The sequence below is a fragment of the Crinia signifera genome, chromosome 11, assembly GCF_055691185.1.
Source record: "Crinia signifera chromosome 11, ASM5569118v1, whole genome shotgun sequence".
In the NCBI taxonomy this organism is placed as follows: domain Eukaryota; kingdom Metazoa; phylum Chordata; class Amphibia; order Anura; family Myobatrachidae; genus Crinia; species Crinia signifera.
The window spans coordinates 87,259,232-87,274,270 of NC_139227.1; the positions used below are offsets into that span (position 1 = coordinate 87,259,232).

Below are 15,039 nucleotides of genomic sequence, written 5' to 3' on the forward strand. Positions count from 1 at the left end.
ACCTGGAAAGCGTGATCTGAGTGGGGTCCAAGGACCGAGTTTGAGAACCGCTGCCCTAAGGCATCACTAGAAAGCATTGTGCTTCTTGCTGTGCAATAACAATACTGCAAGATAGAAGAAAGACTAAGGTGCCCACACACTAGAAAGATCTGTGATCATAAGATGTGCGCATAAATTAGCCTTCAAATCTTTTGCCTGTCCTGGACAAAAGATTTCAGGCAAGCGCACATCTTGACCAAAGATTTATCGGCCGATTTATCGAAAATCGGCCAATCGGCCCAAAAATCGTTCTAGTGTGTGGGCACCTTAAACCTAGTAGTGTCTGAGGCAGCAGAGATGTACAGGAGGATGGGTATGGGTAAATGACCATTAGCAATCTTATCACTGCCCATCACATAATCAAGGAAAATCTAAATAAAGTGATCTAAAGGTGCCCACACACTAGAAAGATCTGCGATTGTAAGATGTGCGCATAAATTAGCCTTGAAATCTTTTTTCCGTCCTGGACAAAAGATTTCAGGCAAGCGCACATCTTTAACAAAGATTTTTCTTAAGATCCCGTTTGCGTTCCTACGGATCTTTTGTTAAATCTTCTGATCTTTTGTGCAGCACGTAAGATCAGAAGATTCAGCTAAAGATCCACGGGAGCGAGCATCGGACCAAAATCGACCGATTTTCGGTAAACATCGGACGATATATCGGCCGTCTTATCGTAAATCGGCCAATCGGCCCAAAAATCGTTCTAGTGTGTGGGCACCTTTATGACTCATAATGGAGAGTAGGAATTAGGCAGACACTCTGTGGTACTTACTGGTATGGTGTAGATCTCTGACCAAGCTGCCAGATGGGGAAGCACCTGTCAATACGGTGAATTGAGAGCCCAGTGCCGTTATTACTGTCATAATGCCGCATGCTACTGCCAGAAGCTAAAAAAGAAAGTAAATTATGGTAAAATATACATCCATATTTTGCGCCACTACAGTACATTTACTTACTATAAGTCATTTGAACAGATAAAACAACCATATGTTATTTGTAGAACAGTAACGGGACAATTATGGCAACCAGGCACATAGGAATAATGTACTGTAACCTATAGCAACCAAGATGATACTAGCTTCCGTCTGTTACACTCTACAAAAAAAAAAAGTTGGGGGCTATATTTCCTAAGGTGCAGATTTGTTAAAGTAATGTTGCCCAAATAATCCACATAGAAACCAATTGTATTTAGCAATGGTGTGGCAAGGCTCAACCGGGACACAATAGTTCTGCGCAAACTAGATCACTATACAAATAAATATTTAGGGCTGCTGGCTGTGAAGTCCAATCCCCAATCGCCTTCCCAGATAGCGGTAAGACAACGTAGAACAGGTGAGTATCGACAGGGATACAAACGGGGGTCGGTCCTCACTGTCAGAGCTCACACAGATACAATTCAACCACACCTCCCTTAGGGTTTTGTGGCGATCCTCTTCTCCAGATAATAGATAGCAAGGGTCAATGACCATGGACCATTTTCATACTCCAAATCCGCACACACTCCATCAACAATGGATATCCCACATAGGAAGAGAGGAGAAGAATATTGCGCACTTGTGTGTTTTATCATTGATTTTTTTTTTTTATATTGTGTGCAAAAATAAAAAGTGGTATTGCGCAATATTCTTCTCCTCTCTTCCTATGTGGGATATCCATTGTTGATGGAGTGTGTGCGGATTTGGAGTATGAAAATGGTCCATGGTCATTGACCCTTGCTATCTATTATCTGGAGAAGAGGATCGCCACAAAACCCTAAGGGAGGTGTGGTTGAATTGTATCTGTGTGAGCTCTGACAGTGAGGACTGCCCCCCGTTTGTATCCCTGTCGATACTCACCTGTTCTAGATTGTATTTAGCATTTGTCTAGTGCCTTCTGGAAGATATACAGTAGCTACAATCCTATTGGTTGCTGAGGATAATATCTCCACTGCAGTTTAGCAGAAAAAAAAACCCTGGTAATGTAATTGGCTGCTTTGGGTTCCAGCAAATTCGGATGTTACAACGGTTTATATTCACTTCCTCATATTGTTGCTTCATAGAAATTGTTTGAAAAGAACTTACTACAAAAACCGTACAATACAAAAACAAAATACATTGCCAGAGGGATTCAATCACAAGTTCTAATAATTTCTGTAAAAACTAGATAATCTTTATTAAATAAAATAGTATTTTTATATACTGGTACCTAAATATTTGACTACATTGGTTGAAGTGTGCTTTTCCGAAGGCGTGCAACATAACGGAATGGTATCTCTACACTACTTTTTTTATAGAAATAATTGTATAGCATCCCATGAAATCTTATTTCTGCACTTTAATCTAAAAACGATAAATCCTTCACCTATCCTGAACTTTGCAAGGAATGTACTCACTGCATCACACTCTTCCCATTGGCCACTGCGCAGGTGTGTATTAAGGTCCAAGTTCTAAGTGACTGTTATCACTCTGTATATTTTCTTCACATTGACAAATGTGTGTTACTACAGTACTATACAGTATCTATGTTTTGAAATAACACAAAGTTATCACATAAACGTTACTTTATTAGAAATATTGCACAATCATCTGTTACGTGTTAAGGGCCAGTGCTAGGGTGCTCAGCGCCCACCTGCAAACTATAAATTTGCGCCCCTCATACTTTACAAAGAGACAGCACGTGCCAAAGGCGTATGCTGAAAAAAAGGTGCGTATAATGCCCGTAGTAATAGTGCCTATATACAAATATTGTGTCTAGTAGCAGCAGTGCCGTAACTAGACATTTTGGTGCCCTGTGCCAGAAAAGGAACACACACACCAAAAATAGGGACGGTGCACGTAAAAATTTTAGGGCATGGCTTTGTGGATAAGTGGTGTGGCCACATAATAGTACCAATTCACCAGCTAGAGAACCTTAGGCACACTGTGCCAGGTAGAGCCCTTTCGACACACAGCATCAGGTAGAGCCTCTTAGATACAATGCGCCAGGTAGAGCCCCTTAGACACACTGTGCCAGGTAGAGCCCCTTAGACACACTGCGCCAGGTAGAGCCCCTTAGACACACTGTGCCAGGTAGAGACCCTTAGACACACTGTGCCAGGTAGAGCCCCTTAGACACACTGTGCCAGGTAAAGCCACTTAGAGACACTGCACCAGGTAGAGCCCCTTAGACACACTGTGCCAGGTAGAGTTCCTTGGACACACTGTGCCAGGTAGAGCCACTTAGACACACTGCGCCAGGTAGAGCCCCTTAGACACACTGTGCCAGGTAAAGCCACTTAGACACACTGCGCCAGGTTGAGCCATTTAGACACCAAGGGCCTTATTCTGGTTGGTGCGGCCGGGCCGTACGCGTACGTCCTAGGTTTTTTTATGATCTGCGCATGCGTACATTCGCTAATGCGCAGGCGCGAACACTCCACAACGCTTACGGACGGGTCTCTACGTGCGAAAAAACCTATACGCGAGTGTACGGGCATTGGGGGCGGCATAGGGGCGTGATGAGGGGAGCGGCCGAAATAATGTGGGAAAATGGGCGTAAATATGGGCGTACACGGGGGTGTGCACCAAAAATGAGCAGTGCTACTACCGCACGATCGACTAAAGCACCGTTCATTTCGGACACAAAACAGGCGGCCGCCAACCGCCATCTCAAACCACCCCTACAGATACCGCATGCCAGCGTGCGCCTGGGTTTGCTAATTTACGCTGATTACTACTCAAACACATACACCTGAATGTAATAAGCAATGCTGCAGTCTATTAAGTCCAAACCATGATTTCACTACCTGCAAGCCACACACAGCACTCAAACACATTGGAAGCTTATCTTTCTATACTTCTCTACATTTAAAGGTTTGTTTAATTTAAGGTAAGAATCTTTTTAAGACCTGCTTATATATGCTAAGGTAGGTATTTGCTAAACAGTTATACACATTCACTACGTGCTTTCATAGACTTTACACAGTAGCACACTCAATCTACACAAGTCGACATGTGTCAACGTGTTCACTCTAATACAAACATAGGTTTTGTATTTATGATACACTAACATAAACCACATCTAACACCTACAAAGGATGTTTCAGCAATGTTTTAAGCCCATGCCCACTATTTTGCACACAATCTTTGTATAGTACCCAAAATACAGAACTGTACCACTATCTGATCTGCTATGAATTGGATTTGACTACACTCTGGATGTAAGATGCCACCAATCACATTATTGCACTCACATCTCTCTAACAAAGGATTCCTACATCTGCTTATGACACTGTAAAATCATATATATTTAAAAACTTATACATGTTTGTTCACAAGCAATTTTATCATGTTTGGCCGATTCACACATCTTTTTTTAGGGAGGACACATATGCATTCCTACACAAATGTACCTTTTGACCCTTGTTTGTCTGCCTCACCCACTCCATGAGGAAAGCATTGTTCTGGACCTGCTTTTACCTACTACTGTAGGAGCTACCTCACCTGCACACAAACTGCTTTCTCACCTATTAAGTTGCTCTGCACATGTGCTGACACAAACTAATTAGCAGGGAAAAGTTGGATAGGAACATGGGAATGGCCATGGAGAGGGTTACACATGGGAAACTTCGACCACACTTCAACAAATGTTCAAAAATACCCTGGTCAGTAAGTACACATAAATCTAGTATTTGTTTCACACAAGAAATTACACATACAACAATTTTGTTTTAATTGGTAAAATAAATTTATTTGCTGTTCAGCATCACAGCTTAGTAGACACTTTCATGTCATAAATCAAATAAACAAATAAAATAGACACAAAAATAAAAAAACAGCCAGAACAAGAGGTTGCATATCTCCAAACATGTGTTACCCTGCAAATGCAATGGTGAAAGAAATGGGGACACCAGAATACGTACTGCAACAACCAGGGTGAATACTAAGCAAGATACACACCACCAAAAATTTATCCTGCATTTGTAGAGGTCAAAATAAGAACTTTAATGCCCATGGCACGAAAATGGATCGATGGCCAACTCAGGAAGTGGATGTCCAGTGCAATTTAAACATTTGGGGTCCAACCACAGAGGAAGTGAACCAGGTCTCATTATTTGGGCCCTTTTTTCCCCCTTTTAGATGGGGCCTTGGGGACAGGGGCCTTTGGGTCAGATGGCTTGCGGCGTCTTCCCCTAGTGGACACAGGAGGGTCAGCAGAGGTGGAAGGTTGGGGAGCAGCTTGGGGTGGCCCAGCAGATGGGGGATTGTCCCTTAGGGACCTGGCGGTGGTCAGCAGCTCCGCAAGAATGTCATTCAGGCGGCTGAGGTGTTGGCCAATGCTTTGCATGCCAGCCGCCAGAGTGTCATTCATGCGGTTGGAGGCCTCACACTGCTGCATGTTTGTGGCCTTCCAATCCTCCAAAAATTCCCCAATCTGCTGCTGAGGGAGCGCAGCATCCACCCCTTGCTGCTCGATCCTCTCAAGCATCACCATCACGCTCTCATCCCATGTCTCCTGTGGCTGGGGGTGTCTTCTTGGTGGAGGCTGGACCACTTGCTCCACCTGTGGCTCTGCAGAGGAAGATGCTGCCGGTTCATCCTGGGTTTCTGCTTCTGCTAGGATAATAATTGAAAACAATGTCACCATCACATACGCACTAAAAAATATCTTTCAAAATACAATGCATTACTGTGACTTACCATCAAAAGCAGCATCAAAGACCTCCGCCGGGAGCTCACTGTCCATATTGGAGATCCCCCTGACCTCGGCCACATCAATGACGTCCAAGGCGTCCTGCTCCAGGGGGGTATACTCCAAAGTATCGGGCATAGGACCTCTCCCGGTGGACATGCTGTGGTTGTACCGGTCAGTCATCTTCCTCTTCAGTGTACTTTTGAAGTCTGTCCACCTACAAGTTTAAAAATACAAATATCACCATGAGATATGTGCACCACTGTGCTAGTGAACATCATGACTACGTGACATTTCCTAGTGTGGGTGATCTGATGTTTTTTAGCCATATGTGTCCCACACACACATTAATGTCTCCATTAGGAGGCATTTCAGTGTCTCATCTCATTCATTAGGCCACTAAATGCACATACATAGATCACTATGCAGAAATGACATCATCCATGGCCAAATTAGGCACCTCCACCTGTTGTGAAACTACACATTCCACCATAGCTTGACAGTGTGGTTATTATGGAGTCATTTAACTATGGGATGGCATACTGGGATGTGTAGTTTCTCACCAGCTACATGTGCACAGTTTGCTCATTCTTGTTTCAGTTGCATCATATGGAACATGTAAAGGTGCCCATACACGTTACAATTATTGTATACAATATTGCATCTCATAGCATATCGGTTTTGCAATGAGATCAGATGAGATGAGATCTAGTACAAAAAGTATGTGCTGCACATACTTTTTGTACTCATCGCTAAACCGATATGCTATGAGATGCGATATTGTATACAATATTGTATACAATAATTGTAACGTGTATGGGCACCTTTACAACAACTCTTTCCAAAACACACTTTCTCTTGTCCCATCACATACTTCACATACTTCACATGAGCAGAACTGTGCCCATAACCTCACATCACACCAATGGTGCATGTTTCATATATCAATGTGGGTTATTAGACATGGTTGTGTTCACATGTGACATTGAAGTGTAGCACTATCTACAAACACACCTTTCTATTATTCTCAAAACATACATGTAACATATGTACACACATATGACATTATCAGGGGGACAAACACACTTGCCTTTTCTTCACCGATAGCCAATCTCTGACCACTGGTGACACCTGGTTCACTTCCTCTGTGATCTTGTCCCAAAGGTTTCTCCTTGCACTGGCACCCGGCTTCCTGGTTGGCAATTCGATCCATTCGCGTGCTCTGGGCACTAAAATTCTTAATTCTGCCTCTACAAATGCAGGGTTTCTCTTTTTGGTGGTGGTATCCTGCTCAGTCCTCACCCTAGATGTTGCAGCTCGTTTTCTGGTGGCCCCAGTTCTCTCAACATGCACCTGCTGGGTCACACCTGTTTGGAGAGATGCAACCTCTTGTTCTGGCTGGTTGCTTGGCCCTTGTGGAGCTGGTGGAGGTTGAACAGGGCCTGTTAGTGAGGGGCCCGCTTGGTCTTGCAGGCTACTTCTCTCTTGAGCCCTCCTTCTCCGCTCCTGTTCCCTCTTCTGTAAAGATTCAAGCAGGGATTCTGCTTGTGCTCTCTGTAGAGCAACCTCAGCTGCGGAATTGTCTGAGTTAGACATGTTTGCAGCAATTCTGGCCTGCATCTGACTGAATATTTATATGTTAATCTCCCGCCATGAACAAGGGGGCGTATATTTTTCCCCGCAATGTACTTGCTAATTTACGCCGATATTTCCCGCCGATAATTGCCGCTTAAATTACGCAGGTCTCCACGCACCTGATCAATCACCTGTATATGCACATACACAGGTTGTGGAGCATTGTGTGCTACATCGTGAAATGTGTGCACCTGTCATTCCAATGATGAGTGTTGTCAGCTGGTATCTGTTGGAGTTCGTGTATGCTTTGTGAGTCACATTTCAAAACATCACGTTATAATGCTTTCCTTACATATGTAATGAGTATGAAATTGTCATACACCAACATGTTGCATTGTGCCCCTTTTAGCAGCGTATTTATTAGTAGACGGTTGCGTGTATTCTTTTACGCACACTGTATATACAGTACGTCTCTCCATGGAAATGGGTGTATTGTGCCCCTTTTAGCAGCGTATTTATTAGTAGACGGTTGCGTGTATTCTTTTACGCACACTGTATATACAGTTCCTCTCTATACATTGAATGCATGCTGTTGGTTATGGTGTGTGTATATCGGAACGGTCCGCGTAAGTTTCTATTCGCATCCAGTTTGTTAATGTAAGAAGGATTAATAAAGTTAATACCAAACAAACAATTTTTTACACCAATCAGCAAGCACCAAAAGTGATATATGTACCTGCAATTATTAACTGCGCCATTGCCACTATGACTTCAACCAGGGCTAGGGCGTTTTCGACACAGGAGCTGTTGGCCTTGGTTGAGGTCATGGACCGTCACCTGGGGCCCAGGGGCCCATATGTGTCCAACATGGACAAGCGGCGGGCGTATACTGCTGCCCGCCGCCTAATATACACCCGGACCGGCGTCCGCAGAAGCCTGGGCCAAGTTGAGCGGCGCTGGTCTGACCTGCGCCGGCGGCAGCCAGTGTTGCTTTGTACACTTCGCCGCCATATTGCCCGATGTAAGTTTTTATGACTAGTATGTCTGCGTTTTTTTGCAAATGATTTCTGTACTTTTTATAAATATGTTCCTGAGTATGTGGGTGTATATGGGTGTATATGGGGTGTATAGGGGGTGTATATGGGGTGTATAGGGGGTGTATATGGGTGTATATGGGGTGTATAGGGGGTGTATATGGGGTGTATAGGGGGTGTATATGGGGTGTATAGGGGGTGTATATGGGTGTATATGGGGTGTATAGGGGGTGTATATGGGTGTATATGGGGTGTATAGTGGGTGTATATGGGGTGTATAGGGGGTGTATATGGGTGTATATGGGGTGTATAGGGGGTGTATATGGGGTGTATAGGGGGTGTATATGGGTGTATATGGGGTGTATAGGGGGTGTATAGGGGGTGTATATGGGGTGTATATGGGGTGTATAGGGGGTGTATATGGGTGTATATGGGGTGTATAGGGGGTGTATATGGGTGTATATGGGGTGTATAGGGGGTGTATATGGGGTGTATAGGGGGTGTATATGGGGTGTATGGGGGTGTATATGGGGTGTATAGGGGGTGTATATGGGTGTATATGGGGTGTATAGGGGGTGTATAGGGGGTGTATATGGGGTGTATAGGGGGTGTATATGGGGTGTATATGGGGTGTATATGGGGTGTATAGGGGGTGTATAGGGGATGTATAGGGGGGGTTTAAGTAGTTGCTCAGTTTTTGGGTGTAGCATATCAATTAGTTTGCATGATAAATGTCTGAAATATAACAGCAATGATAATTTGGAAGGTTATGAGCATGACTAATGTGAATTTTTCTTTCCCCCTTTTTTATGAAACCCAATCTTCGATTTCTATGCCATCAACATGAACATTTCAGCACGGGCAAGAGCCCGCATAGAAGCCCGGGAGCAGGCAGCCCGGGACCAGGCAGCCCAGGAGCAGGCAGCCCAGGAGCAGCCGGAAGAGGAGGAGGAAGAGGAGGAGGAAGAGGAGGAGGAAGAGGAGGAGGAAGACGAGGAGACAATGGGTCAAGCTGGGACCCACCAAATTTCGCCATCCCCTTCCCCCACCCCCTCCCCAACCCACACCCCTACCCCCACCCCCTCCCCAACCCCCACCCCCTTACCTGTTGGGTAACTCCAGTTCCCAGCATGATGTGCAACATAAATGTAGAGATTGTTTTGTTAATAGTGTGAGGCCATGCGGATGCATGCTTTACAAACATAGCTGTAGGCCTATAATTTGTACAGCAATGTCCTAAATTTAAAATAGTAAGGAGTGCTTAAGCCGCAACAATGTCATAACCCTTAAATAGCACAGCCTAATTGTGAGGTTAGAGGAGAGTCCCCCAAAACCAAACTACCAATTGGGATACAGCATACATTCATCCAAGAAGGAGTAATTTAATTAATGTTATTTACTATGTACAGTATGTGTGTGTTAACATATTATTTTTTAGTACTGTGTTTACAGCAGACCCATCTTCAATGTAGTTTAAAAATGTATGTGGCCTTCACACATAACTCACAACTTTTTATTATGTACAAATACAACAAACATTTGTGTATGTTATATATTAATTTTTTTTTTATCCCTTTACTACAGACACTGAACAGCACCAGGAGGAGGTGGCAGCAATAATTCGGGAGATATTCCTGACCCTCCTGTATTTGAACATCCTTTTTTCCCAACTGGAGGCCCGCATTTAATTTATTTTTATCCCCCCCCCCCCCCCTTATTATGTTTGTTAAAAATAAAAGTTTATATTCTGTTATAAATTGCCTGTGTTTTTAATAGTAAATATGTTAGAGGGCTTGTTAGGGTAGGTACATACAGATGTGTAATGTAAGTTATATTTGTAATTTGAGGTGAGGGGTAATAATTGATGTGTGAATGTGTGTGTTTTTGAGTAAAATAACACATAGTGAAAATGCATGAATGTTTAATGTTGTTCGATTAAAACATCACACATAACATCAGGGTAGGTATACATGTTACACATTTTGGACAAACTAATTATGGACATAATTTAGTACATATACAGAAACACCAACATAACTTGATTTAAAAGTAACAGCAATATGGGGACACATAGATAGTGATTAAAATGCCACATTAGAACATAACAAATATACATGTAATGAGGGTTAAAATGTTGTTTTATTAGGGTCTTTATTAAGGTAGACAATTGAGTTAATAGAAAACAATAATTGAATAACAAATAGAATAATTAATTAATTGTCAGAATTCTAGTTGAAAGGCAAGATTTGCAGGTCCATATATGTGAAGGGTATGCCAGCGTACACGGACGTACGCTCACTCTCACGAGCGGTGACAAGCTGAGTTTTCCATTGAAAACAATAGCGACCCGTCCGTGCAAGCTGGCGTACGCTCAGATTTCCGCAAGAAGTCGGCGGGAAGACGGACGAGAGACGTCCGTAAACGGTGGCGTACGCTCAGTTGTACGCCAGTTGTCGGAGTGTAAGGGCTGGCCTGTCCGTGTACGTTGGCGTACGCTCAATTGTACGCCACTCCCCTTTGACGTTGTTTCTGGCCGTACGTATGCGGCTGACTTGTGGGTGGACTTAACCCCAACGGCCGCGTACGGAGAGCGTACGTTGTTTTGGAACGTACGCACGTTTGGCCGCTACGATCAGAATAACCTCCCATGTGCCAGGTAAAGCCTCTTACACACACAGCACCAGGATTACACAAACTGTAATGCCCATAACATATCATGAGGGGGAATTTACATGCTCATTACCAGGGCCGGACTGGCCATCTGGCACTTCTGGCAGATGCCAGAGGGGCCGATGGCCAGGTGGGCTGATTTGGCCTTACTCCAACTTTTAAGCACCACTTCTCAATCGGCGCATAGAGAGAGCTCATGGTGGCTATCTCTGTGCACCGATTGGGTACAGGAGAGAGTAGAGCATCACATGCGGATATTCCCCTCTCTCCTGCAAGCCGGGATCAACAGTGAATGCATGCCCGGCACGTGCATGCACGTGCACAAGCACAAATGCCAGTGCAGATTTGGCGACCCAGTACAACCCTATACTTTTTCCTGCATTATAACACAGCCAGAGTACAGTAAGAGCATGTTGGGAAGTTGTGCAGTACCTGTCTGTGTATGTTGGGAAGTTGTACAGTACCTGTCTGTGTATGTTGGGAAATTGTACAGTGCCTGTCTGTGTATGTTGGGGAGTTGTACCGTACCTGTCTGTTCATGTTGGGGAATTGTACAGTACCCATCTGCGCATGTTGGGGAGTTGTACAGTACCTGACTGCGCATATTGGGGAGTTGTACAGTACCTGACTGCGCATATTGGGGAGTTGTTCAGTACTTGTCTATCTATGTTGGGGAGTTGTACAGTACCTGACTGCGCATATTGGGGAGTGTATCTGTCTCTCATTCCTTTTTCCCAAAAAAATGTAACAGTGTAATGTGGGCTAGGTGACATGAGGGAGATTGCTAGACTAATGAGGGAGAGATGGAGATTGCTGTTATTTTAGGGAAGAATGCAGAATGCAGGAGGGTAGGCAGCTATGCAGTACATGTATATGCATGCTTGGGAGTTGAACAGTACCTGTCTGCTCATGTTGGTTAGTTGTTCAGTACCTGTCTTTGTATGTTGTAAAGTTGTACAGTGCCTGTCTATGCATGTTGGGGAGTTGTACAGTACCTGTCTGCGCCTGTTGGGGAGTTGTACAGTACCTGTCTTTGTATGTTGTAAAGTTCTATAGTGCCTGTCTGCGCATGTTGGGGAGTTGTACAGAACCAAATTTAAGGACAGTACCTCTTTTATAAAACATTATTCAAATATTGGAGAAATACATGAAAATTGATCACATGTATATAGTGTGGCGAGCTGTGTAATAAATTATTTTTTTGTTAAACGATGTAAATTACACAATAATTGCCGGGAAATTGCTGAAATGTGGAAAATTGGTACTGGTTTAGTCATACTAAGGAATCATGGTGTGTGATTGGTTGGTATGAGTTACAGCATGCGTTGCAATTGAATTCATTCATTAAGATTGTGTCCCTGACACTAAGAGTAAATTGTAATCTCAAATACACATACTACTGTGTATTCATACTGCCCATGAGATGCTGGACCATTGGTCTTCATAGATGGTGCGAGTACTGAACATCAATGTCATTGATGGAAAAACCTAGATAAATTGAACCATTGATGGGCATTGCTACTGTGAATTAGTGAATGCGGCGGGCCAACATGGAAGAAGGCGGAACTAATCAGTGCAAGGGGGCATGGCTATGAACTATGTGCCTTAAAACATTGCCGCATCTCTACCTACAATAGTGTATGGAGAAACATCAAATCTCAACTATCTTGTGACAAAACCATGGACCATCGTAGACTCTGGGCAAAGCAATGCAATGGGGACCCTATGCACTCATTCACAGGAAAACTCTCCACATGCTTCCATACAGTGACTGATTGGAAGTACTCTGGCCCTTATTCTGATCTCGGCGGTACGGCCCGCGTGCGGCCGTACCGCCGATGTTTTCACTCTGCACATGCGCAGAGGTCACTCTGCGCATGTGCAGGCGAAATCGCCGCACAAAAAATGTATACGCCGCAAAGGGGGCGTATAGGGGCGTGAGGGGCTTAATAGCCTCATTACCCTATGCATACGCCCAGCGTTTCATGGGCGTTCCCATGCAAACGCGGGGCGTATGCATGGTAATGAGGCTATGACGCCAGTGATGGGGGCGGAAAGCTGACATCGCCGGATGTCAGCTCTCCGCCCCCATACAAGCTTTCACACGGACGATTGTCCGTGTGGTCTAAGCTTGCGGGAGCTGGTGGAGCGTGCGGCCCTGCCTTCGATGGTCGCCGACCATCGAATGCAGGGGGCAGCTCCCACCATGGTGGAGGCGTACGCCCCACCATTTTCATGCGGATCGCCAGCCGTCCGCGTACGGACGGCCGTGGCGATCCGTATTGTAGGCGGGGATTGGTTTGTGCGGCCGGAGCAACGTATGCGGCTCCGGCCGCACAGATCAGAATAAGGGCCTCTGATTGGTGGATAACTCTAACCATGCTAACAGACATTCGCTGTCTGGCTGCAGGCTGGGAGGCCTTGACACTCTGCGTATTTCACAATTAATGCAGCCAGGCAACATCCCCAAACTGCCTCCCAAGAAGCTCTGGAGGCACTGGCTGGGGTTCAAATGTAATGCACCGGCTCAGACCTCCCTGCTTCTAGAATCATGGCCCCTAGGCAGTTGCCCCGTAAGCCTAAACATTAATATGGCCCTGTTAGCAGTGGTTACTAACCATCATTGGTTGATTGCCATTCCTATGGTCTAGTCTCTTGGAAGTTCAGGAAAGAAACTCTGGAATGTCCCAGACATTTGTCCCAGACAACTACAGTATGTGTACCATATAAGACCGCGGTGTCTAGCTTCATTGTTGTAAACTGTTAGTTCGTTGTTGCTCTTTGTGTTTTTTCTCCCTGCTTGATTATTGCATAGATAAATAATAAAATACCACCTCAGATTAATATACAGAAACATCTATGTTTTATATATGCTATAGGGGTTGTAGTGTATATACATCTAACATATAATGTACAGAGAAAACAGGAAAAAAGCAAATTAGTTATTCGTCCCTCACAAAGGTATGACAATGGAATGACAGAAAATGATCTCATTACCAGGATGAAGAGGCAGTTGACAAGGAGCTGGCATCTAATGACTCGAACCCAGACCTTATGTTCCATGCTTGTTCCTTCAGTGCCACACACTCTGGGCACACGGGTGCAGTTTGCGGATGCAATAAACTACCCGGTCTGACAAAAAGAGTAACACACATACTACAAGTGAGGGAACATGCAATATGTTAAACACATTAAGCACACTCACTAACTCCTTCCTGCTGTTGACACTGCAGATGCTGATAAGCGATATGCTGACCAGGGCAGGAACTAAGGGCACGATGGGAAATGTAGTTTTTCTTATGCCTTCAAAATTGTCACATTTTAAATTTGGTGTAGCCTCATTCAGTTATAGATGAGTTACCCATATTTCATAACTGTCAGTTCAATAACCCCCCCCCCCCCCGTACTTTTATGCTCTATACAGTATGAATGGCCTCTGTAGCACTGCAGCATGTAGTGACATAGCAATAGAATAAGAGAATGCTATATCGTCTCTAAGGGGCCGAACCATTTAGGCACGGGTTAGTTGGAGGACCAAGTGATGGCCCAGGCCCGTATCCCCCATGGTTTCCGGTCAACTGCAGCATCCTATGTCCATGACCCAGTACCCATTGCTGTATGCAGAGCAGCGGTCTTGGGCAGATCTAGATTTTTAAGGGAGGAGGAGTGTTTCAATAATTTATTGCCCTCCCCCTTAGATCCGCCACTGGCTGCAGTGTGGAAGCTAATGCTGCTGAGCGACAGCAATCTCCTCTGCCTGGTTTGCAGTGACACTTTGCAGCGCCAGACATGAAGTTTTGTCATGTATTTTTTAACGGGTGTAGCCCATGCTTGCCTACCCTCCGGAAATTGTGGGATTTCAATTGTGAGCCATAATATTTCCTATTGACACCCAAATACTCCTGAGGATTAATTGATTATTTCCACCTGGATTCAGGACTTGCTATCTCCACCTGTTTTTCTCCAATATCAGCATTATTGAGGATCATACCAGCGGCAGACATTCAAGCTTAACACACAGGTTCACTGGACCCAAAACCTGGTTCCTTTTTCTTCCTTTGTATGGTACTTC

General features: G+C 44.5%; 1 protein-coding gene across 4 annotated transcripts in view; it reads right to left on the bottom strand.

Annotated features, from left to right (window-relative positions):
• Positions 1–14,169, bottom strand: part of TSPAN32 (tetraspanin 32) — a 40,385-nt gene extending 26,216 nt beyond the window's left edge. For all 4 annotated transcript variants that reach the window (XM_083164838.1, XM_083164839.1, XM_083164837.1 and 1 more), the window contains exons 1-2: positions 13,965–14,169; positions 812–926 (exon numbers count right to left, since the gene is read on the bottom strand). In XM_083164838.1, coding sequence (XP_083020964.1) covers positions 812–926; positions 13,965–14,030 — 181 coding nt within the window. In that variant the 5' untranslated portion in view covers positions 14,031–14,169. The remainder of the gene's footprint in view (positions 1–811; positions 927–13,964) is intronic.
• Positions 14,170–15,039: the final 870 nt, after the last annotated feature.